The 22,564-nt window shown below is 39.2% G+C and overlaps 1 protein-coding gene across 1 annotated transcript in view; it reads left to right on the top strand.

The window, feature by feature from the left end:
- LOC101854711 overlaps positions 1 to 22,564 on the top strand; it is a 108,409-nt gene that overhangs the window by 78,384 nt on the left and 7,461 nt on the right. The window contains exons 54-68 of the mRNA XM_013081484.2: positions 1,077 to 1,315; positions 1,939 to 2,053; positions 4,004 to 4,172; positions 5,226 to 5,301; positions 5,991 to 6,102; positions 7,791 to 7,978; positions 9,186 to 9,300; positions 11,346 to 11,430; positions 12,155 to 12,338; positions 13,044 to 13,158; positions 14,417 to 14,494; positions 16,086 to 16,252; positions 18,476 to 18,593; positions 20,434 to 20,618; positions 21,925 to 22,036. Of these exons, the coding sequence (XP_012936938.2) occupies positions 1,077 to 1,315; positions 1,939 to 2,053; positions 4,004 to 4,172; positions 5,226 to 5,301; positions 5,991 to 6,102; positions 7,791 to 7,978; positions 9,186 to 9,300; positions 11,346 to 11,430; positions 12,155 to 12,338; positions 13,044 to 13,158; positions 14,417 to 14,494; positions 16,086 to 16,252; positions 18,476 to 18,593; positions 20,434 to 20,618; positions 21,925 to 22,036 (2,058 nt within the window). The remainder of the gene's footprint in view (positions 1 to 1,076; positions 1,316 to 1,938; positions 2,054 to 4,003; positions 4,173 to 5,225; positions 5,302 to 5,990; positions 6,103 to 7,790; positions 7,979 to 9,185; positions 9,301 to 11,345; positions 11,431 to 12,154; positions 12,339 to 13,043; positions 13,159 to 14,416; positions 14,495 to 16,085; positions 16,253 to 18,475; positions 18,594 to 20,433; positions 20,619 to 21,924; positions 22,037 to 22,564) is intronic.

The following is a 22,564-nucleotide window of genomic DNA, read 5'->3' as shown; positions in this document are numbered from 1 at the left end:
AAATGAAATCGAAGACACAGGCATTTTCCCTCCAGTTTGGCAACATTTATCAAATGTTTGTTTTAGGCTCAACACCTTTTATGTCCATATAAAAACCCATTTTTGTGTCAATTTTGCGGAAAAACGTTGATTAATGGCACAAATTTTCAGTTTTCAAGGACCTCAAGCTATAGAAGTTACAAAACTTTGGCGGCCATTTTCTCAATAATTTTACCTCTAAAACCATGTTACCCCACCTCCTTCAATTGCAAATATTTCGACTTCTATTCAAGATAGACGGATGTTTTTTTTAATAATAAACAAGTTAAACAAATAAGCTTTCAGATTATACCAATAACTCCACATGCCCAGAAATTGCCGAGCGCCTGATTCCACCACGTCGTGACACGTTTGTTTTTGTGCTCAATGTTCACTTGATATGATTTATTCATGTTGGTTTGTCGCTCTGGCAAAGTGGTTAGAGTATACAAGAAGGAGAAAAAAGATAATTACTTTGAGGATAATACTTGACAGTGAATGTTTCTCCCTCTTCTCTCATCCCTTCCTCTTTCTCACTCTCTTTCCCTTCCCCCTCTCTCCTTTGTCTCTTCTCTCCCTCTCTCTCTCTCTCTCTCTCTCTCTCTCTCTCTCTCTCTCTCTCTCTCTCTTTCTCTCTCTCTCTCTCTCTCTCTCTCTCTCTCTCTCATGAGATGTTCTGAAATAATGCCACTGTAAAGCGATACCCTTAGCAGCAAATATGTGAATTCTTTGTAAAAATCACAAAGAGCATAAGGCTTTTGTCAGAATGAGCATAGATGTGTGTTGCTCTCAGAGTATGAATCTATATAACTCCAAAGGTCTTGTAATTAAATTCCTGCATGTTGGTGAATGATGCATCTGATGTGAATGTACATATTGTCAGCTTTACTTCTCTTTTCACATTGAATTTTGATGAGGATAGTATATAATTTAAATTTTTTATGTATACATGCGTGTGTTTTTACAGTCCTGTACTGCCAAGAAAAATTTCCCTCTGGGATAATATAGTATTATCTATCTTATCTTATCTTATCAATTCCCTTTGACTTTTTCTGCAGGTGTTCGCGCTACCCGTCAGTGCCGCAGGGATGCCACCTTGAGCCCGACCCTCAGGACCTCTGCTGTGAGGCTCTGATCTGCGAGGGGCCAGCCCCCCCGACCCTGGCACCGGTCAGTCCGACAGGCAACACCGGGCCGGTCACTGTCCCCATTGTGGCGCCCACACTGCCTGTCAGCCAGGGTGTGTCTGTGCCCACACCTCCTGCCCCAACGGCCACCCTGAAGCCACCTGCAGTAGGTGAGAACACAAAACTTGTAATTGGTCGCTTTTTTGTTTGTTCCTTGTTGCTTTTATATAGTCAAAACTGTCTAAGGCGGCCACCCATTGTTGAGGAGTGAGGTGGCTGTCTTACACAGTGATGGCAAGTGGCTGTTTGTTCAGGTGATCATCTTATACACATGAATGTTACAGCAGGTTTGACTGTATTGGATTTAAAATCCCGCTCACACTATGTTGGCCCCCATGGACATTGTTTAACTCTTTAGACCCTGAGTTTTTTCCACCATTTCCCGGAGTTCTACAGTCACAAAACCTGGTGCACTATGTCTCATTATAACCCCAAAAGCTTGCCTCCAAACTTCTAAATGGCGGAAACAAAGGCTTAGTCATTACTAAAAAACTTGGTTCGGGAATAATTCTAAAAAACGAGCGAAAACTAGCAATAAATGAAACAAAACAGTAGTCACTGGTACTGGACGCCCCCTGCATCCAATGGGGAACAGGGCTATTACTACTGGACGCTCCCAGTGTCCGATGGGGTTTAAAGAGTTGAGCAGCTATCCACCTACATGATCTCAATGATGTTGAACAAGATGTCAAATATTTTTTAAAATTGTCATACGATGGTTTCCCTCTTTCAGACGTGTGTGTCTACAAGGGTCAACTGTACCTGCAAGGACAAAGCTGGTACGATGGCTGTCGCATGCAGTGCTCATGCGATAATGCAACAATCCAGTACTACAGCTGCCAGGAAAGGTCAGAATTTGAACTCTCATATTGTCATTTTTACACACAGGCAAACCACTCATTAACCAAAAAAAGGAGTTTTCCTCAAAACTCCCCCCAAAATATAAGTTTAAGGGAGGGTAGGTGGGGAGGGGGAGGGAATCAGATTCCTGAGAACCCAAGTAGATTGAGATTACACAACAAACCAACAATGGCAAATAAATAAACATTAGAAAATGTGTGATAAGTTGCGCAAAATTAGCAAACAAGTGTAATTAGAAATGTGCATTAAAACATCATTTATGATAATTGGCTTACAACCGATGGAAACAGAATTCAAGTTTTTGTTTAAAAAAAGAAGGATTTCATGTAAATTTATTGATCTGGGTACTTTGATGGGTTAAAAAAATTTCTTTTTATTAAAAAGCTCCAATTTTATCTGAGTACTTGGCAGGTCTGCTATCACAAGAAAAATTACATACTCCAATGTAACCATAGCCATTCACTGACATTTGAATTTCAGCTATCAACCCGCAGTAAACGATACATTTCTAAAAATGCAAAAACAGACAGATATAGAAATTCATTCAGAGAGAGAGAGAGAGAGAGAGAGAGAGAGAGAGAGAGAGAGAGAGAGAGAGAGAGAGAGAGAGAGAGAGAGAAGAGAGAGAGAGAATGTTTTACGGAGCGGGTTGTCCCAGCACTTGAGACATGTATTTACTTGGCCTTATGTCCTGTCATGTTGTGCGTTTGCGTGAGTGCACCTTTAGGTCTAACTTTTGTAACATCTACTGCCATTGTTAACGACCAAGACAAATTTCTCCCTGCGAGATGAATAAAGATTGTCATTGTCATTGTCATTACTCACTCTGTAGATCAGGGACGAAGGAGTTGCTAAATTTTTTTTTGTGACAAAGAATGTAAACCATTACTTTTTCTTCTATGCTGTTGCATTTTATCTAACAGAACATTATTTCTTTAATCGGGTAAAATTCTTTTATTCCAATTTCATTTTCAATTCTTTGTTCGGTTCAACTGCTAGGCAGACCCTTCATTGCAGAGTAGGACTATTGTCTGTAATTATGTAGCAGTGGTTTGTGTCTTAGTGAGGCCTGCCACAGCTACATTTTTTATCCTTTTGTGAAGTAGGATTTTAAAAACTTTTGGTTGTACCCTGGGTTTTTTTCTATTCATGTCAGGAAGGTAAGCAGTTTCAGTCGTTTTGTGGTCCCTTCCAAAATTGAAAATTTATGCATTTAAGGATGTGCATTGTACAGGAGTTTAGTTTTAGTAAGAGTTTTACAGCTCTCGCAACACAATAAGTTCATATAAGTGCCGAAGATTAGAGGTGTTACAAGAGAGTAACAAACATAAAAAAAAGAAGAAGGGGAGATAGAGACGATAGTTTTTTTCCAGGAAAGAAGGAGCAAACCACACCAGAGCACCCGCCAACCACCCACATTGTACAGGAGGGTTGCGCCTGGGCTCCCAGTGTTTGACAGTTACAACTAGTAACTGACTGCTTTGTATGTGGGTGAAAACTAATGGGTTTAATCAGCTATTAGATTGATATCAACAGACCACACACAATACGTGAAGCGTGCTGACAAAATGAGTTACTTCTCTGATTCATGCCTGATGGAAATAGATACGCCATGGTCACCGGTGAACTTTCTACAATTTATAAGTATGAAATAATAAAAGGCATGTTATAGTTAAAGAATATAGCATCAATAGAAATTCAACAAATTTGACACACTTACTATAGGTGAAGTTTTTACAGTTTAGAAGTGAGAAGTAATAAAAAGCATGTTATACTTAAGAATATGGCATCAATAGAAATTCAACAAATTTGACACTAGTGTCAATTTTTGGCCAATATCTCCATTTGCGGATTGCGAGATATAACTCATTTTGTCAGCACGCCTCACACATGCTGTGGACTAGTTGACCCTTGTCTCTCTTTGTTTTCTCTCCAAGATGCACAGCGTACAGCTCCCTGCCACCTGAGTGTGTGATGGTTCCCGACCCGGCTGACCCCTCATGCTGTAACGTTCCCAGCTGCCCGCTGGTCCCTAAGGGTCAGGTCCCGACACCTGGGCCAATCATTCCTCCACAAGTTCCAGGAAAAGTTGTGGGCATAGGCAAGGTGGGTCTGAAGTTTTTTTTAACTGATTTTTCAAGCTTTACATAATAAAATATTCACTGTTTAAAAAAAAAATTATTTTAAAAATACTGTTATTATTGTTGAAATTTTCTGTTAGCTGCAATAATCATCATTACTACTTAACCCTATCTGTATGCCCTGGGGTCATTTTGTACCCCCGGGGTTGTATTCTTCACTTTTTAGAATACTTTTAGTATGAAAATCTCTTTGAAACTTTCAGCATTTCTGAAAAAAATTATTTTGACAGACTTCTATGCAAAGCGTACGGATGGAGGCTCTCGTGGCCTAGAGGTTAAGGTGTTGGCCTCTCATTCAAAGGTCCCGGGTTCGAATCCGGGTAGCGACCGAAAAATTTTCGTCTCTAAAATTGTCTCCTTTCACCTCTTTTCCTGCTCTCTAGCAATATTCTGTTGTCAGCTTTCGTCTCCTCTTTCTGCCCCCACCCCCTCACCTCCTTTGCCCCCTCCTCTGGGCTCCTGATTCTTTCTGCAGCCTTTCTACTGCTACTCATTGACTCCTTCTTACAGCTGTCTTTCTGCCACACCCCTGATCTTCTGGTAGGAAAGATCTACACCTAGCCTTCTCGCACAAGGGCGAAAAATCTCGGAGGGCCCGTGTGCAAGATGCGCACGTTAAAGATCCCTTGGTGGTCTAAAATCGATAAGAGTAGGCTTCGGCCGCCACCAAGGCAAAATTAAAAATTTCCTACCAACTAAAAGTATTAGGTGTGTCCCGCACGCTCATATGACCTTATGCAGTTGCGAGCGCCGTAAAACACTTACCAAAAAAACAAAAACAAAAAAAAGCGTACGGATCAGATGTAAGAGTAAATTTCCTCTTTGATGGCACAGAGTTCCCCACGTCATATGAATACAATAGTAAAACACGACATACGGATAGGGTTAAGTGGTGGCACAGAGTTCCCCACACCGTATGGATACGATAGAAAAACACGAAGTACGGGTATGGTTAACCTAATGGACCCAAGCAAACTGCCTAATCATTTGTCCTCAATTTATTTACTTATGTCTTCAGGTTCCGACACCCGCCCCTCAAGTGACTCCCGTTGGTTTCACAGGCACCACACAGTTGCCACCCACTGCAGCCCTAGGTACTGGAAGGAATCAAAGATCGTGCATAACAAGATAGTTCACTTCTCTCTTTGAGCCAATTAAAAAAGTGTCCTTAAAATTCGGCGACCCCTACTTGTGTTTTAAACAATAAAAGTGAAACTAACAAACTGCGCTATTCCTATTCTTCTTCTGGAAAAACGAAAGAAAGCTTCAAAACAAAGACTGCAGCGCCATCTGAACCAATGCATGGACTTCCGCAGAAACTTTTTTGGTTCAGTGAACTGTCCTGTTATGTACGATCTTTGATGTAATACATCGTTGAGTTCATAGAGCCTACTTTCTAGTTGAGACTTTCTCTGGATTTGTGCTGTCTCTTCTTCTTCTTCTTCTTCTTCTTCTTCTTCTTCTTCTTCTTCTTCTTCTTCCTCTTCCTCTTCCTCTTCCTCTTCCTCTTCTTCTTCTTCTTCTTCTTCTTCCTCTTCCTCTTCCTCTTCTTCTTCTTCTTCTTCTTCTTCTTCTTCTTCTTCTTCTTCTCCCTCTTCCTCTTCTCCCTCTCTTCCTCCTCCTCCTCCTCTTCCTCTTCTTTTTCTTTATCGTCCTTTTTCCCCCCATACTTCTTGGACCAAAGCTGCCTTGATGCTGTAGGCCCTACTATTTTTTTTTTACTGAAGAATGTGCTCTCCATTGTTAGCCCTTCAAAAGAACCGTTCTCATGTTGTATTCTCAGGCTGTCTCTACAAGGGAGTGGTCTACAAGCAGAATGACCAATGGTCTGATGGCTGTGAGTGGGACTGTGTTTGCGAGGACGACATCACTGGCCAGTATAAGTGTACTGAAAAGTAAGTACAAAAGTGAGACGTGCTGACAAAATGAAATACTTCTCGCAATCTACAAATGGAGATATTGGCCAAAAATCTACACTAGGGTCAAATTTGTAGATTTTCTATTGATGCCATATTCTTAAGTATAACATGCTTTTTATTATTTCTTATTTCTAAACTTGTAAAAACTTCACCTATAATAAGCGTGATGTATCTATTTCAATAAGGCTTGAATCTGAGAAGCAACTCATTTTGTCAGCAGTTGGGCAGATGGAGTTGATGGTATCATCTTAAGGCCTGTCCATTTTCCTTGTTTTGGGTGAAAATATCTTTCTATGTTGAATAGAAGTCGAGATATGTGTGATTGAAGGAGGTGAAGGTCATCAGGTTTCAGAAGTAAAATTGCAAGCTAATGGCCGCCAAAGTTGAGTTACTTCTTTAGTTTGATAGTCTGAAAATTTACATTTCTCCTGCCTTTAATCAACGGTTTTCAGTAAAATCCATCAGAAATGTGCTCTCTTAAAAGGCGTGAAAGGAGTTGAACCAAAAAACGAATATCCAATAAAAATTCTCAAACTTGCGGGAAAATGCCACTTTCTTGACTTTCATTATTTTGACGAGCACCTGATTTCATCACATTGCCTCACAAATGTTGGTAAAAAACAGTATAGCTCGCCACATCTGTGCTCGTCATAGCAATCACTGTGTGACCTTTTCCGTGATCATGGATTTGAGTTCAAGTTCAAAATGGGAGGCTGCACTTTATTTTAATAGAAAACTTTGGAAGTATTCATCATCATCATCACCATTGCCTTTCTCACCCTGGATCAGGATATAGGCCTCAAACAAACACTTTCCATCTTTCCCTATCCTGGGCTAGTCGCTTGATGTCACTCCATGTCTTCCCACTTTTGGATGTATTCATTAACTACTAATCTTCATATATCAAAGTGGACATGTCAGGATTACATGAGGTTATGAGCAAGTGCTGTTGAATGAGATTAGAGGAAAGTCATCTGTGATGCCCCAATAGCAGCTGATAAGACTACAGAATTAATGATGAGAATATAATGAGATTTCATATTTGGGCAAATATTCAGTGTCCTATTGTGTGACCACATTGAATTGTAAAGATGTCAAAGGTCAGATGACTGTCTATGAGACAATTAATTATCCCCAAGTTATACATATGTAATAAACGTTTTAAAATGTAAAATTGATGACTTGAGCAGTCAATCTTTGTCAGCTTTGCTCAGTTGTACATTTTCAAAATAGGTGATGTAAAAGGAAATGTCTGCCTTTTTATTTCTTTCCTTAGAGTGGTTATTTTGTGTGGGCATATCCCACTATTTTAACATCATACCAAATTTTATTAATACAGTCTTCACAAAAAGTTAAGGACCACTTGCAAAAGTGCAAGCAAAATAAAAACCAGCTAAGCAAATTACTCCTTCTTTGTCATACATTGAATTCATCAATCCATAAGTGCGACAAAGAAATTTCATCACAATCGAAACCGAAATGCTTAATTCCCAGCGCTCAAAAAGGACCCACCCTCAAAATCGAAAATCACAAAAGAAAGGGTCTAAACAAATCTCAGCAATGTCAAAGAAAACAAACAGTTTAAGTTTGTGAATGTCAAATGGAATTGTCAGAGGCGCGTGTGCCCATCATTCATGGCATGTGATGTCACGGGTTGTCCTCAGATGTCCTCGGAAGTATGCTCTGCCCAGCCAGTGTGTCCTGCTGAAGGATCCGGCCAACCCATGCTGTGAGCTGCCCTATTGTGACTTTGTGAACCCCACGCCGTTCCCCAATGGAATTCCCACCGCTGTGCCAGGCCAGGCTCCTATCAACATCACTGGGGTCACCACTGGGTACAGCGATGTCAGAGGTCAGGGGTCAATGTTTTATCATTCTTTTATATCATGTAAATTGGTTGTGGTTGTCTTGTGTGTATAATGTGTTATGTGTTTTAACATATCCATAATTCACTTGTTACTTTTGAGCCTTTTTTGAGCTTTCAAAAGCTCTTTTTATGTTGGAGAGCTTTCCTTAAGTCAGACTAATGAATCAGTCTTTCAAATAGATTAAACACAATTAAAGACAAAATCATAAGTTGCTTGAGGCCATTTTCCCTGTTGAAATGTTATATAACTGTGTTAAGAGTAGTACTTTTTGGTACTTGAGAAAACTATTTTCCTTGCTGACATGGTTTTCTTGGAATACTGATGACAGCGGAGTAGTCTGTTGTTAAATCCACAACTATCTCCTTTAGCCTTATTTTTAACGGCAATCATATAATTAATATTTCCTTCTTCATGAAAATATTCATCTACATTAAATATTAACAACCTAATTCACAATCGGGTTTCCTGCCTTCTACTATTGGGTCTGCCTATTTGCCCTGTTCAGCACCTTTTCGGGATTCTCCAATACAATGAAGTCAGTGGGTGGTGGTGGTGGGGGGGGGGGGGGGTGCTCTAGTGTGGTCTGCTTCTTTTTTCCTATCAAATGTCTATCAACTTTATCTCTCTTCCTTCTTTTTTGTGTTTATCATTCTCTTGCAACATCTCTAATCTTTGGCACTTATGTGACCTTATTGTTTTGCAAGAGCCGTAAAACTCTTATTAAAACAGAAACAATAAAACCAGCGTTCTCTTCATTTTGCTCATAAACACATTCCCTATATCAAAACTTTTTTCTCTTTAACATAAGGCAGATGTCGTACATACCTCAGCTTATTTGGTCGCTTTTAAGCACAAGGGGGCTATCCCAAAAAATGCTGTTTTGAGAGAATTGAAGGTAAAGTTTTTGCACCCTGTTCAGTTTCTTTAAAAGACAAGAAGAGTTTTCTCCAAACAAGTATACACACCAGTGAAACCAAACTTCTCATATAGGTAGGACAATGTCCACTTTTAGTGTAGGTCAAGATTTTTGGAAACCCCCAAAATCTGAGTTAGCCCACTTGTCCTTAACACTTTATTGCCATCATATTTTGGGGAAAATCCAAAGAAACTGGGTGGTAAACATCGCCAATCGGCGAGATGAGGCGGCAAAGTATTAAAAGTGACCATTTGGCACCTGCCACATTTCCTCAGACGTCTGTGTGTACAAGGGATCTTTCTACCAGCAAGATGAGACCTGGAATGATGGGTGCAGCCTCTCTTGTGAATGTGTCAACGCCAACACTGGACTCTACGAATGTGTTGACAGGTAACTTCTTGGAGGAAAAAGTAGTATGTGAAGATCTTCCAGCTTTATATTCAGTGCAGCGTTCTTGTTTGCTTTTACTTCTTTAATAATAATAATAATAATAGATAGCATTTGTATAGCGCATATCCCCACTCAGCAGCAGGCTCTATGCGCTTTACACTATATTATTACCCCAGCAGACCATAGAACACTCCGAAACATTCTCAGCTTCCTGGGAAGCATACAGTGCGAGCAGCCGATTAAGCGCTCAAACACTAACAAACTGACAAGATCTTTCGCTGTCTGTAGCCGGGTACCCATTCCCACCTGGGTGAAGTGAGGAAAATTCGTGTAAAGTGCCTTTCCCAAGGACACAACGTCGGACACTTGACGGGATTCGAACCCACGACCTTACGGTTGCGAGTCCGAGAGCCTAACCGCTAGGCCACCGACACCACTTTACAGAACATTCACTCTTTGCACATCTTGGAGATTTGTTTTTAAGCTCCCCGACCTCTTCCCTGTTACCACCAATGCAAACACACATAAATTGTTGGGTACTTACTTTACTTTTTCTACTTTTTTTACTTTTTCATCCTCTGTTGCTGTTAAGCGTCGAGGGGAGATGCAGTTTTCTATGGTAGGCCAGCTCCGCAGCTCTTTCAGTTGTGATGTTATGTTTTCTTAGGATTTCCTTGACACCCTCGATCCACCTTTTGTGTGGCCTTCCTCTTCCTTTATAGCCTTAGTGCTTGGTGTTGTAGGCTCTCGAGGCTGGCTGGTCAGGTGACATGTGTAACAGGTGGCCAAACCATTTTATCCTCTTGTCTTTCTATGTAATGCAGGCAGGACTCAGTGCCGATAGCTGCTCTTATTTCTTCATTTCTCTGCCTGAATCGTCATGTGATGTTTAAGGTTTTTTGGATATTTTGTTTAAAATTGACAATTTGGGGTCAAATTATGGTATCTGGGCTTTTTTAACATATTCTGAAACTTCAACCACTTCTGAGCCTAAAAACAGGTACAGGAGAATTTGGAGAATGTTTATTTATTTTTTAGAATTATTTTAACCAACAAGGGTAGTTCTATTTATGTCAGTTATTTAACAAAATGTGTCAAAACTTCATTGTTTAATAGCTTTTTCGGATCAACTCTTTTATTTTCTGATTCCAGTAATATTTTCAGGTTTCATTGTTCACATAATAAGCTAACTTTGTAGACTGACAGATGTATAGATATATTTATAAGTGAGTTACAAGTGGTAGGTATAAGTTGTCCATCTATAACTTATTTTCTATTCAAGATATTCAAAATCTATGCAGTGAAGTTTTGTAATGAGTATATGTGAGGCAGCATGGTGAAATCAGGTGCCCGTCAAAATAATGAAATCAAAGAAATTGGCATTTTTCTGGCCGTTGGGCAATTTTTTTACAATTTTCTTTTTTTCGCTCAACACCTTTTATATCCATTTAAAAACACATTTCTGTGTGGATTTTTCTGGAAAACATTGATCAAAGACACAAAAAATATTCAGTTTCCAAGACTCTCAAGTTATGTCAATTACCAAACTTTGGTGGCCGTTTTCTCGCTAATTTTACCTCTGAAACAAGGCGACCCTCACATCTTTAAATTGCAAATATTTTGACATCTGTTCAACAAAGATGGATATTTTTTTCACCAAAAGCAAGGCAAATGAACAGGCCTTAAGATGATATACCAATAACCCTGTATGCCCAAAAATTGACAAGTGCATTATTCCACTGCGTCATGACAAATTGATATACCAAAGTTGAATTCAATTCGTAGCAATTTTTTTTTTTGAAGTGCTGTTAGGTTTATGATTTTTTTTCTAAAACGAAATGTTGGGTTTGAGATATATTTTCCTGATATACCTCCATGTAAAAAAGATTAACCTGAGGGTTCATGGTTATCAAGATAGGTCTTAAAAGTAGCACCTTTCCTTAAGGACAGCATGGGACTGCTTCACTTGATTTCCTGATCAAATCTAGGGTTAATCACAGACTGCTGTGGATTGATTTCACACACTAACCTTTTTGTGTTGTCAGATGCCCAACTTACATCAATGTATCCAAGGAGTGTGTGATGGTGACAGACCCTAAGGATTCTTGCTGCCAGGAGCCTAAGTGTCCCGTGAGTTTTTAGCCTTTCTTTAGTAGTTAAGTGGTTAACATGTCGAGCTTGTAAACGTATGATCATGGGTTTGATTTATGAATGGGGTTTGAACGTTGAGTCTTTTTAAAAGTTTCTTTCCCTCTAACTTTTTAGCTCCTTGCTGCGAGAGAGAACCTTTCACAAGAATTGGAAGGGATATGAAGCGTCTAAACAAACAGTGTCAGGTTACCAACATTCTCAATTTGTGAAGATTGGGATTTCAATAATATAAATCAGATCTGTACATCTGCTTTGTTTTGAAGCTTATGAAATCAGGCTCCCGATCCATTAATGCATTGTAAGGTCTTGCTTGATAATAAAGAAATTGGTAATAATAAATGACCCCCAAAAAACTGCTTTCAGCAGGCATGAGGTTTTTACATTGAATAATACTGGTTTCTTTTTGTAAAGGTTATAGGACACAAAGTTTAACACTTTTGTATGATTTATAAGATAGAAATAATAAATAGACACGCAGAAAATAGCATTAATGGAAAATCTACAAATTTGACCTGAGGGTCGATTTTCAGCAGATGTTTTTATTCCTGCATTGTGAGAAGTAACTCATTTTGTCAGCATGCCCCACTTGTAGTGTTTTCCGTCATCATGATAAGATTTTCACTTGGTTCTTTTTTCCAGGATCCAACACCAAACCCGAACCCTGGCCCTCATAAGATTTTCACGTATTAGTTCTTTTTTACAGGTTCCCACACCAAACCCAAACCCTGGCCCTGTGCCCACAGCCTCCAACGGCAGCACCCTGGTGCCTCCCACACGCCCCAACGTCTACGTCGTGCAGCCGCAGCCTCCCAGGACGTTCACCGGACAAGGGGGTTCCCCACAGGTCCAGCTGGGTGGCAACAGCCCGTCACTCAGTGGATACACCGGTGGGTTCTCTGATACTCTACATGTATATGGTCGCTTTTAAGGACAAGCGGGCTAAGCCAGGTTTTGGGAGTGTCCAGAAATCTTGACCTACACCAAAAGTGGGCCTTGCCCTACCTATAGGAGAAGTTTGGTTTCATTGGTGTGTATATTTGTTTGGTTACAGAGAAAACTCTCCTTGTTTTTTAAAGAAACTGAACCAGCGGCAAAAACTTTACCTTCAATTTTCTCAAAACAGCGTTTTGCGGGATAGCCCACTAATGCTTGAAAGCGACCATATGCAGTGTTATTGATCCTCAACGGATACTTTGTTTTTCTGTAACATGAGTACAATCGCTTGTAACATAATTAATTTCAAATTGTGCCATGTCTTTAGTCACTGCATGCTTTGCTGTGCCCTACTTTTGAGCCCACTTGTACCAACTCTTTTCACTCGTTGGATACACAATTGTTGTATTATAATCCCTATCTATTTTTCTACAGTCTACTTGAAGCAAAATATTCATGTCTTCGTCTGCACAGTAGGTGGTTAGGGGTGATGTGGTTTTCTCCTCTTCTTTTCTATCAGAAATCTGTGGTCCTTATCTCTGCTCCTTCTTTTCTTTGTATGTTACTCTCTAGAAACACCTTTAATCTTCAGCACTCATACGGCGTATTTGCTTTGCAAGTGCCATAAGACTCTTTTTAAAGCTGAACTTCTTCCTCAGATTCCTGTTTGTACAAGGGAACCTTCTATAAACAAGGTGATACTTTTGAGGACGGCTGTCAGTACAGGTGCTCTTGTGTGGATGCTCTCAGAGGCCGCTACAGATGTGTCGAGAGGTGGGGATTACTCATTCATAAATTGCTGACAAAATTATGCGTTTCTTTTATTCACAGCATTTTAGAGAAACAGGTTTTTTGTCAGCGTAACTATTTGGTCGCCCTAAGCACAAGAGGGCTATCCCTAAAAATGCTGTTTTGAGAAAACGAAGGAAAAATTTTTTCAGTTTCTTTAAAGACAAGGAGAGCTTTCTCTGTAACCAAACAAAAATACACACAAATGAAACCAAACTTCTCCTATAGGTAGGGCAAAGCCCACTTTTGGTATAGGACAAGATTTCTGGAAACCCTCGAAATCTGGGTTAGCCCTCTTGTCCTTAAAAACGACCAATTTAAAAAACGCTTTCACTTTGATTTTTTCACTCAAGTAGGATAACTGATCAAACTTCCGATCAAGCAAATACAAAATTTTGTTGCCAATATGAAAAAAAGGCGTTTTGTCAGCTTACGGCAGTACTGGCTTTCCTTCTCTGTGCTACAATTCAGTAGGTTATCTGTGGGGAATGAGTTCAGTGAGATGGAGGAAAAGACAACTTGTTGGTAGAGGACTCCAAATGGGTGTCTCAGCCACTGATGTGGCATCTAGTTTCTTTATTTAAAGAAAATTGGGTCAGTGCATTTTGCAAAGAGAATTATCAAGATCGGTTCATTAGTTTTGATTTTATGACCAATTTAGTGACATGTATGTCACTTTCAGATTTTCTACCAAAAGAGGGCTCCGGTGCAGGGGGTTTACCCCCAACAGAGATAAAGAGTTAAGGCCATTATAACTTTAACATATTTTTTTTTCATTTGTAGTTGTTTTATTCCCCAATCTTTACTTCGTTTATATTTTTCTTTTTTGAAGGGTTTAAGTTTTGCACAGTTATTTTGCAATAGTAATGAAAACATTTTATTTTATTTTACTCTATGTAAGTTCCTCTTTACAAAATAAGTTTCCACGGAAGTGCCAATTTGATGGATAAATCCAACAGTCCAAATTGCTGAAATTGTCTTGCATTTTGCATAATGACTTAGGGCTAATAATCATATGTTATACTCATCTTATCAAATTCTAAATAAAAATAGTCTTGATTCAAGATGTAGTAGATGATATAATCCATAAATTTTGACTCCCTGTGTGCACATTTCCATAGGGTTCATGGGATTTTTTTTCCTTGTTTGTCAGTTGGCATCTTGGGTTTCCAACATTTTTTGACTAATTAGAAATAATCATGGAGAGGTTGAGATAATTTCCAGATGATGTTCTTGGTTACAGATGTCCCAGATATGACACCTTGCCGTCATTCTGCACAATGGAGACTGACCCGAATGACAGCTGCTGTGTTATTCCAAGGTACTGAGCTTTATTCAGCAATAATAATAATAATAATACAGAAATGGATGTACAGAAAAGTGGGAAGACGTGGAGTGACATCAAGCGACTAGCCCAGGATAGGGAAAGGTGGAAAGTGTTTGTTCGTGGCCTATATCCTGATCCAGGGTGAGAGAGGCAATGATGATAATGAATGATAATAATAATGATTATAATAATGGATTGCATTTATATAGCACTTATGCAATGCTCTATGTGCTTAACATGAAACATATTATGGAATTACAAATCAATTTTATAGGCACATAGTATTCCATACGCGTGCACACATATACTCATGCGCGCATGCACCCACACAGGCATACATACACATATGCACACATACATACATACGAAAATACAAATTCACGATGATCTACAGCTTGGATGGATTCTGTCTAATAGAGATGAAAATAGAACTGCTTTTAGTTTTTTCTTTAAAATTTCTAGATTTTCTGCTTCTCTGATAGTTTTGGGAAGCCTAAATGTTACGCTAGACTTTGAACACGTGAACAGTTTTTTTTTCTTCTTAACTTTGATGCACTTCAGATTTCCATCGGAAGTAACCCGCTCAAAATGCCACGGTCGATCAGTTGTAGACATGGTGGTTAGGCGAGGGGATATCAGCTGAGATAATAGAGATTTATACCTGCTACTGAAAAATGAGCATTTATGGCTCAACACAGATGATAAACAGCATATTAAACCATATGTTTTTTTCACAGCTGATAGAATGAGCAATTCAAAAATGATAAGCTATAAAAGAAATACAAAGGGCAAAACGCAATGAATTCAACAATTAGTACATTAGCACAACGGAACAAGTGATGACACATCGCGTGTTGTCGCTCAGCTTGACAGCACCACTTTATCAATCAATATCTGGGCCAAGAGGCGCTCTACTAGGTCAAGATAACTTGCAAAGTCATTGGTCACTATTTATAACTTTGACCTGTAATTTACTTCATCATTTTCCAAGGAATGCTGAACTAAAAAAGGTCAGCGTCTATGCCCTTTATATACGGCCTGCGCACTTCCCGATCGAAGTAGGTTGACCAAATAGATACGGCCTGCATGCTTCCAGGGTCGCTCGGCTCACACCCAATATATAGGGCCTGCGCGCTTCCAGTGTTAAAACTGATCTTACGGATAGAGAAATTAAAGCAAAAACGGCAAAAGCAAGGGTGAAGCTCTTGCAGCAGAAGAAAAGGTCTTTAGTATGAGGTAGAAGAATTACACCATTTGAATATAAAATGTACTGAAACTTATTTCAGGAAGAATGTTAACTGTTTCAGTGTGCACTTCAAAAGTATTTGTATTTTTTAAAATGTTGTTCTTGACGTTATTTCCAATGATAATGCTCTTAGTTACATTTTGTGTTTGATTAGAATTGGTTCTTTCACTTGATTCTAGATGTTAAATATATAGAGATTGATTTATGGAAGAAATGCTTTGATTCCAGGCCAAAAGGTTATCTAGGCAATCTATTATGCAACAAAGCTCCTTTCCTTCAATACAGATCTGTATTACCTTTGTCTTGATACAGATGTATGTGATTCTTCTCGCTGTACAGGTGTGTGCCACCCAGTCCTACTCCTACTACACCTACAACTACCACAACTACAACAATGACACCAGCCCCAGTCACCTTAGCCCCTGCCACAACTTTTGCACCACCGACGGCTACAACCACCGTCCCAACAACCACCACCACAGTTTCAACCACTACCCCACCCCCAAGTCAGTACCACATTTGTATAGGTTTGATGCCCCTTTCAACACTTTAGGGTTATTTAACCCTATCTGTACGTTGTGTTTTACTATTGTATCCATACGCCGTGGGGAACTCTGTGCCCCCACTTTCTAAAGAGGAAATTTACTCTTAATCTGATCCGTATGCTTTGCATAGCAACAATCTGTCAAAATGATTTTTATGAGAAATACTGAAAGTTTCAAAGAGATCTTCGTACTAGAAGTATTCTAAAATGTGAAGAATACAACCCCGGGGGTACAAAATTACTCCAGGGCGTACGGATAGGTTAAGTCAGAACTTCAAAATTTGATGTTCACCCCTGACTGGACAAGCCAAGTAGGTGGAGATTCCTCTCAAAAAAGCCCGTTGGTGATTTGAATCAAAGTCATCCTCACTTTGCCCAATGTGATGCCAACTGAGCTAATAGCACACTTCATCACCCTGGTCTATGCTAGAACTTTCCCAAAGAGTTGAGAAGAAGGTAGTTGTTTAGGCCTATCTTTATAACTTCTCCTGCGTGTGATTGCAGTCATCAGAGGCCCAATAATGTGTGTTTGGGAAGAGCACTTTACACAAATTTTCTTCTCTTCACCCAGATGGGAATGGGTACCCGACTATAGAAAAGAGAAAGATCTTGTCAGTTTGTTAGTTTTTGAGTGATTAATCAGCTGCTTTAACTGTATGCTTCCCGGGAAGCTGAGAATGTTCCTGAGTGTTCTCGGCAATCTCGGGTCAGCTGGGGTAATCTGCTGAGGGGTTATATACGCTATGCAAATGCTATTTGTTAACTATTATTATCATAATTGCACCAATACAACCATCTCCCATTCCCATCAATGCTCTGCTGCCAGCAGACTTTGCTTTTGACTTGCTAAAATCTTGCTGGAAAAAGCCCAGTTAGTGGGTGAGGGCAGGGGAGGGAAGCACATTCAGCCAAGAACCAGATGTCTAGACGCGCTGCGGGTGGGAAAAGTGTTCGCCTATTGTAAATTAACTCTTTAACCATGCAATTTAAAATCACATTTCCACGTAATTCTCTCGTCTTTGTGTGGAAATGCGGCCCGACATATTACATTTTTAAAACCGCTTGTTTCGTGTCAAACTGATCAATAAAGCAATACCCAGACGTAGAATTCATTTAGCTTAAATACCTTCGCATCTAACGCTGGTACCGTTCAGCCATGGTTATGGACCTCCACTACCGGACGCTGCCACCGTTCAGACATGGTTAAAGAGTTACAGGGATGCCACTTTTCTGCTTCTTTCCGGTGTTTCCGGTATTTTGATCCTGATCCGCTATTCTGTTATTGAGATCGAGATAGAATCTATAGTTGGAAAAAAAAAACCCAAAAAAACCCCCACACATGCAACAACTTGCACCAAATGTTCAAATAACGAAAAAATGAAGATTTCGCCATAAGTTCAAATAACATGGAGAGAAAAAACACGGAACATTTGCGCTAATCTCAGCATCTTTTGGGTTTCAAATTGATTTCATATTTTAGCGAGACCATTGCACGTGGATTTTCAGCTATTTATAAAAAAGTTAAGTGGCATCCCTGGAGTTAACACTGACCAACACCTTCCAAGATAGTGTGGGTGTTTTATGAGGAGCAAGTTATTCATAATACGTCAATCTTAGTGAATTTTAGTTTCTAAAAGAACATTTCAAACCTGTCTTGCCGAGCCATGTATTGGATTAAAAACAAAGAATGTGACAATTTTGCCTCTTAAACACTTTGCAGTCACACAGCCAGCAGTACAAACTACCCCATCTGGTCACCCAGCCAGGAGAGCGACTGCAAGGCACTTCTTGGGCCTGGCACAGTAGTGCGCCAGGTGATAGGAATGGATAATTTTCACCTGCACATTATTGCGCCAAGTGACTGCAAAGTGTTAACATTTTGTAAAGTATTTCAGTTTTGGTTTTAGTTTAATTTTTACTATAGCAAACCCATTTCCTGCTTGCAAATTTTATAAAATATCTGCCCTTATTATGGAATCTGTAGGCTTATTTAAAAAATAATAGAATTGCGATGCTGTATTGTCCCATGCTAAATTAATGCTTTTATGTGGAAGTTTCCGTTACCTTTTTTTAACTGGTTTTTACTCCATCTTGACATTTTTATGTCGATTTTATCCTGTATTATATTATTTCTTTTGTAAGGGAGAAGGTATGGTGGTTATACCCAAATGTATTTTCCCAACAGATGTTTGCGTTTATGACGGCAAGTTCTACAATGCCAGAGACGCTTGGACTGATGCCAAAGACTGCTCCATGAGATGTACATGTCTCTCCATCACCAACGTTTATTCTTGTCACAATATGTAAGTCGAGATTTGGTCCCTTTTAAGCGCAAGGGGGCTATCCCTAAAAATGCTGTTTTGAGAAAATCGCAGGTAAAGTTTTTGCTCCTTGTTCAGCTAATTAAAAAACGAGGAGAGTTTTCACTATAGCCTGACAAATATACACTCCAATGAAATCAGAACTTCTCCTACAGGTAGGGCAATGCCCACTTTAGGCGTAGGTGAAGATTTCTGGAAACCCCCAAAATCTGGGTTAGCTTGCGTGTACTTTAAAGTGACCATTTATTGCTGAAGATGTTTTCAGTTTTTATGGTAGCTACTGAAAGAAAAATCTTTGTCTTTGCCTTTCTCCCCCTGGATCAGCTTATAGGCCACGAACAAACACTTTCCACCTTTCCCTGTCATGGGCTAACCTCTTGGTTTTATCCCATGTCTTTCTATCTTTCTATACATCGATGGAGGGAGTTTCGGGTCAGTAGAGTCCTTTTGGCTTTGTCCACTATCCTCAATAAGTTCTACTAGTGAAGAAGCTTGTATGTCACCTAAGATGGAAAAATTAGATCTGTTTGCTTGTGTTTCTATAACTTTTCTAGTTTTTACAGGGTGTGGTAGTTGGCCCTAGCTCCCCTAAATGACTCTTTTCAGGAGACTAGACATATGTACCTTTAGTTGCCTCTTAGAATGCACAGTATCATAGTGTCATTTCTTACTCACAGTATCATAGTGTCATTTCTTACTCACAGTATCATAGTGTTATTTCTTACTCACAGTATCATAGTGTCATTTCTTACTCACAGTATCATAGTGTTATTTCTTACTCACAGTATCATAGTGTCATTTCTTACTCACAGTATCATAGTGTCATTTCTTACTCACAGTATCATAGTGTTATTTCTTACTCACAGTATCATAGTGTTATTTCTTACTCACAGTATCATAGTGTTATTTCTTACTCACAGTATCATAGTGTTATTTCTTACTCACAGTATCATAGTGTCATTTTTTACTCACAGTATCATAGTGTCATGGTGTTATTTCTTACTCACAGTATCATAGTGTTATTTCTTACTCACAGTATCATAGTGTTATTTCTTACTCACAGTATCATAGTGTTATTTCTTACTCACAGTATCATGGTGTTATTTCTTACTCACAGTATCATAGTGTTATGTCTTACTCACAGTATCATAGTGTTATGTCTTACTCCCCTATAATAAAACTTGCTTTAACATCTGCCTCAGTTCCACCTTTACCATCGATGACACTTCCAAAGTAGGTAAAGGAGTCCACTTCTTCCAGGGGAGTGTCTTCCACTGTCACAGCAGGGCTTGAAACTTTTCCTAGCTTCACTACTTTCGACTTGCCCGGGTGTATACGTAGGCCAACACTCCTTGATAGGCTGTTGAGTTCTTTGGTCTTTTCTTGCATCTGAGCATGTGTGTGAGAGAGCAGTGCAAGGTCAGTGGCGAAGTCCAAGTCTTCCAGCTGCTGCCAAGTGATCCACTGTATTCCATTACGCTTGCCTCTGGTGGCTTCTTTCATGACCCAGTCAACTGCCAGTATGGTCTCTTAGGTGACTAGAGTTAACTTCAGTGCAACTTATTTACCGAAACAGAACTCTTACCTCAGCCGTTTCAGCTACATTACCAGCTTTGTTGGAAAACGTAAGAACGGAAGACCAAAGATGACATGGAGGTGAGCGGTACAAGCGGAAACTGAAAAAGCGGGGACATCATGGAAACAGCTAGAAAAGGATGCTCAGGACAGGCTTCATGGGCTTTGCTCCACTGGGAGTTAAAAAGGGCAAGAGAGAGAGACCACCTTCGTTAATCCTATATTGTTTTGTTTTTCTTTCCCCCAGCTGCCCAGTTTATGCTGAGCTACCGTCGTACTGTAAGCTGATCTTGCCTCAAGGCTCTAACTGTTGCAAAGAGCCTGTTTGTACCGTCAATGGGAAGAACGTGACTGGTGAAGTCCCGATCGGAACAGTTCAGACCAAAGGTGGCTCCAGCGCTAAGAGAGATGTCAATCCAACGACAGGCAAAGGTGGGTCTTTTTCTTTCTCTTTCATTGAGTTAAAGAAGAAAGGAATCTTGGTAATGTAAAAAAAAATGGAAATGGGAGTTTATTACATGTAATAACAAATATTAATAATAATAATAATAATAATGATAATAATAATAATATAATGATATTAATAATAATAATAATAATAATAATGATAATAACAATAATAATACTGATAAAATAATAATCATAATCATAATCATAACAATCATAATCACAATCATAATAACATTCACAATAATCATCATAATGATAATAACAGAATGCATCAATGTTGTATATATCCTGACGCAAAAGTAGGCTCAATGAGCAATACAAGTATTGTCATCCTTGCAGATCATGATATAACATTCCAAAATATTGTAAGCTTCCTGGAAAGTTATAGCAAACTGGCAAATGGGAATTATGGTACAACTTTACTGGAATTTTTTTTGCCGGCTGAGTAGTTGGAAATATTCACAAGAGCTTGCTGTCTAGGAAGATGCTTTCCCACTAGGTGAAAATTTTAAATTCTTGGACCTCAGCACCTTAACCCTATCAGTACGTGGTGTTTTACTATCGTATCCATATGATGTGGGAAACTCTGTGCCACCACTTAACCCTATCCGTACGTGGTGTTTTACTATCGTATCCATACGACGTGGGGAACTCTGTGCCACCACTTAACCCTGCCCGTACGTGGTGTTTTACTATCATATCCATACGACGTGGGGAACTCTGTACCACCACTTTCCAAAGAGAAAATTTACTCATTAATCCGATCTGTACGCTTTGCATAGCAGTCTGCCAAAATGATTTTTTTAGAAATACAGAAAGTTTCAAAGAGATTTTTGTACTAGAAGTATTCAAAAATTAAAGAATACAACCCTGGGGGTACAAAATGACCCCAGGGTGTACAGATAGGGTTAAGCTGTTCCCTTTTTTTTTTCCTCAACAGGAGCATACTTTCCCTACACTTTTAGTGGCAGCAGTAGTGATCACATGATGTTTAATTCTTAGTACATGTTCGGCTGGTTCACAGCATTATTAGCTTGTTCACAATCATAACAAAAATCTACAAAACCCCAGCAATTCCATCTTTTCTGTAATCAAACTGTACATATACTGATGAGATCATTCATTTCTACTCCTCAAGTATGGTGTTTATTTGATGCTAAAAGGCTAAAGAAAAATGCAGTTATAGGGACATTTGTAGCGCTGAAAACTTGGCTTTCAAAATTGGCTGCTGACAAAGGAGGAATGGCCTTCGTATTCTAAGAGTTGAAATTATTTTTTATTTTTTCAGGTATTTGTAACTACAAGGGTCAGCCCTACCCGGCTGGAGCGACATGGTTTGATGGCTGTGACTTCAGTTGTAGCTGTGCCCAGGACGGCAGCTATTATACTTGTGTGTCCAGGTTCGTAGCAGAGCAATAGTGGGAAAAAGAAAATTTTCTGTCCCCGCGGTTTTATGCACCCTGCATAATTTAGCAAAATTTGGTAATTTTTTTCATAATTTCTGATTATTTTCCTTTATTATTCTTTGTTAAAATTAACAGAATCGCAAAATTATTCATTTTTGGGCTCAGTTAGCATAATTTCAGATTTTTTTTGGCGTAAAACCGCAGGGACAGGTAAATGCTGTCAAAATGTTTTAAGTTGGTCACGCATTGTCGAGGAGAAAAATGGACATCTTACAAAGTGTAATTATAATGTCAAAAAATAGGCAAAAAAAGGAAATGGGAAATGACCGCTTGTACAGGTAATTGTTTTATGCAGTCAGCCATTAGAGCAGGTTTAACCCTAATTTTTTTGCTACCTGTTAAAATACGAAAAGAGCTGGGATTTCACCAGGTTTCTATATGGTGAAGCTGAGTAGACTATGGGCTGAGAGCTAGAGTTAACTGATGTCTAAATTCCTTGTTTTGAGAAAAATTGACTTTTAT

The sequence above is a fragment of the Aplysia californica genome, unplaced genomic scaffold, assembly GCF_000002075.1.
Source record: "Aplysia californica isolate F4 #8 unplaced genomic scaffold, AplCal3.0 scaffold00133, whole genome shotgun sequence".
Lineage (NCBI taxonomy): Eukaryota > Metazoa > Mollusca > Gastropoda > Aplysiida > Aplysiidae > Aplysia > Aplysia californica.
This window is presented reverse-complemented; position numbering and strand designations above follow the sequence as displayed.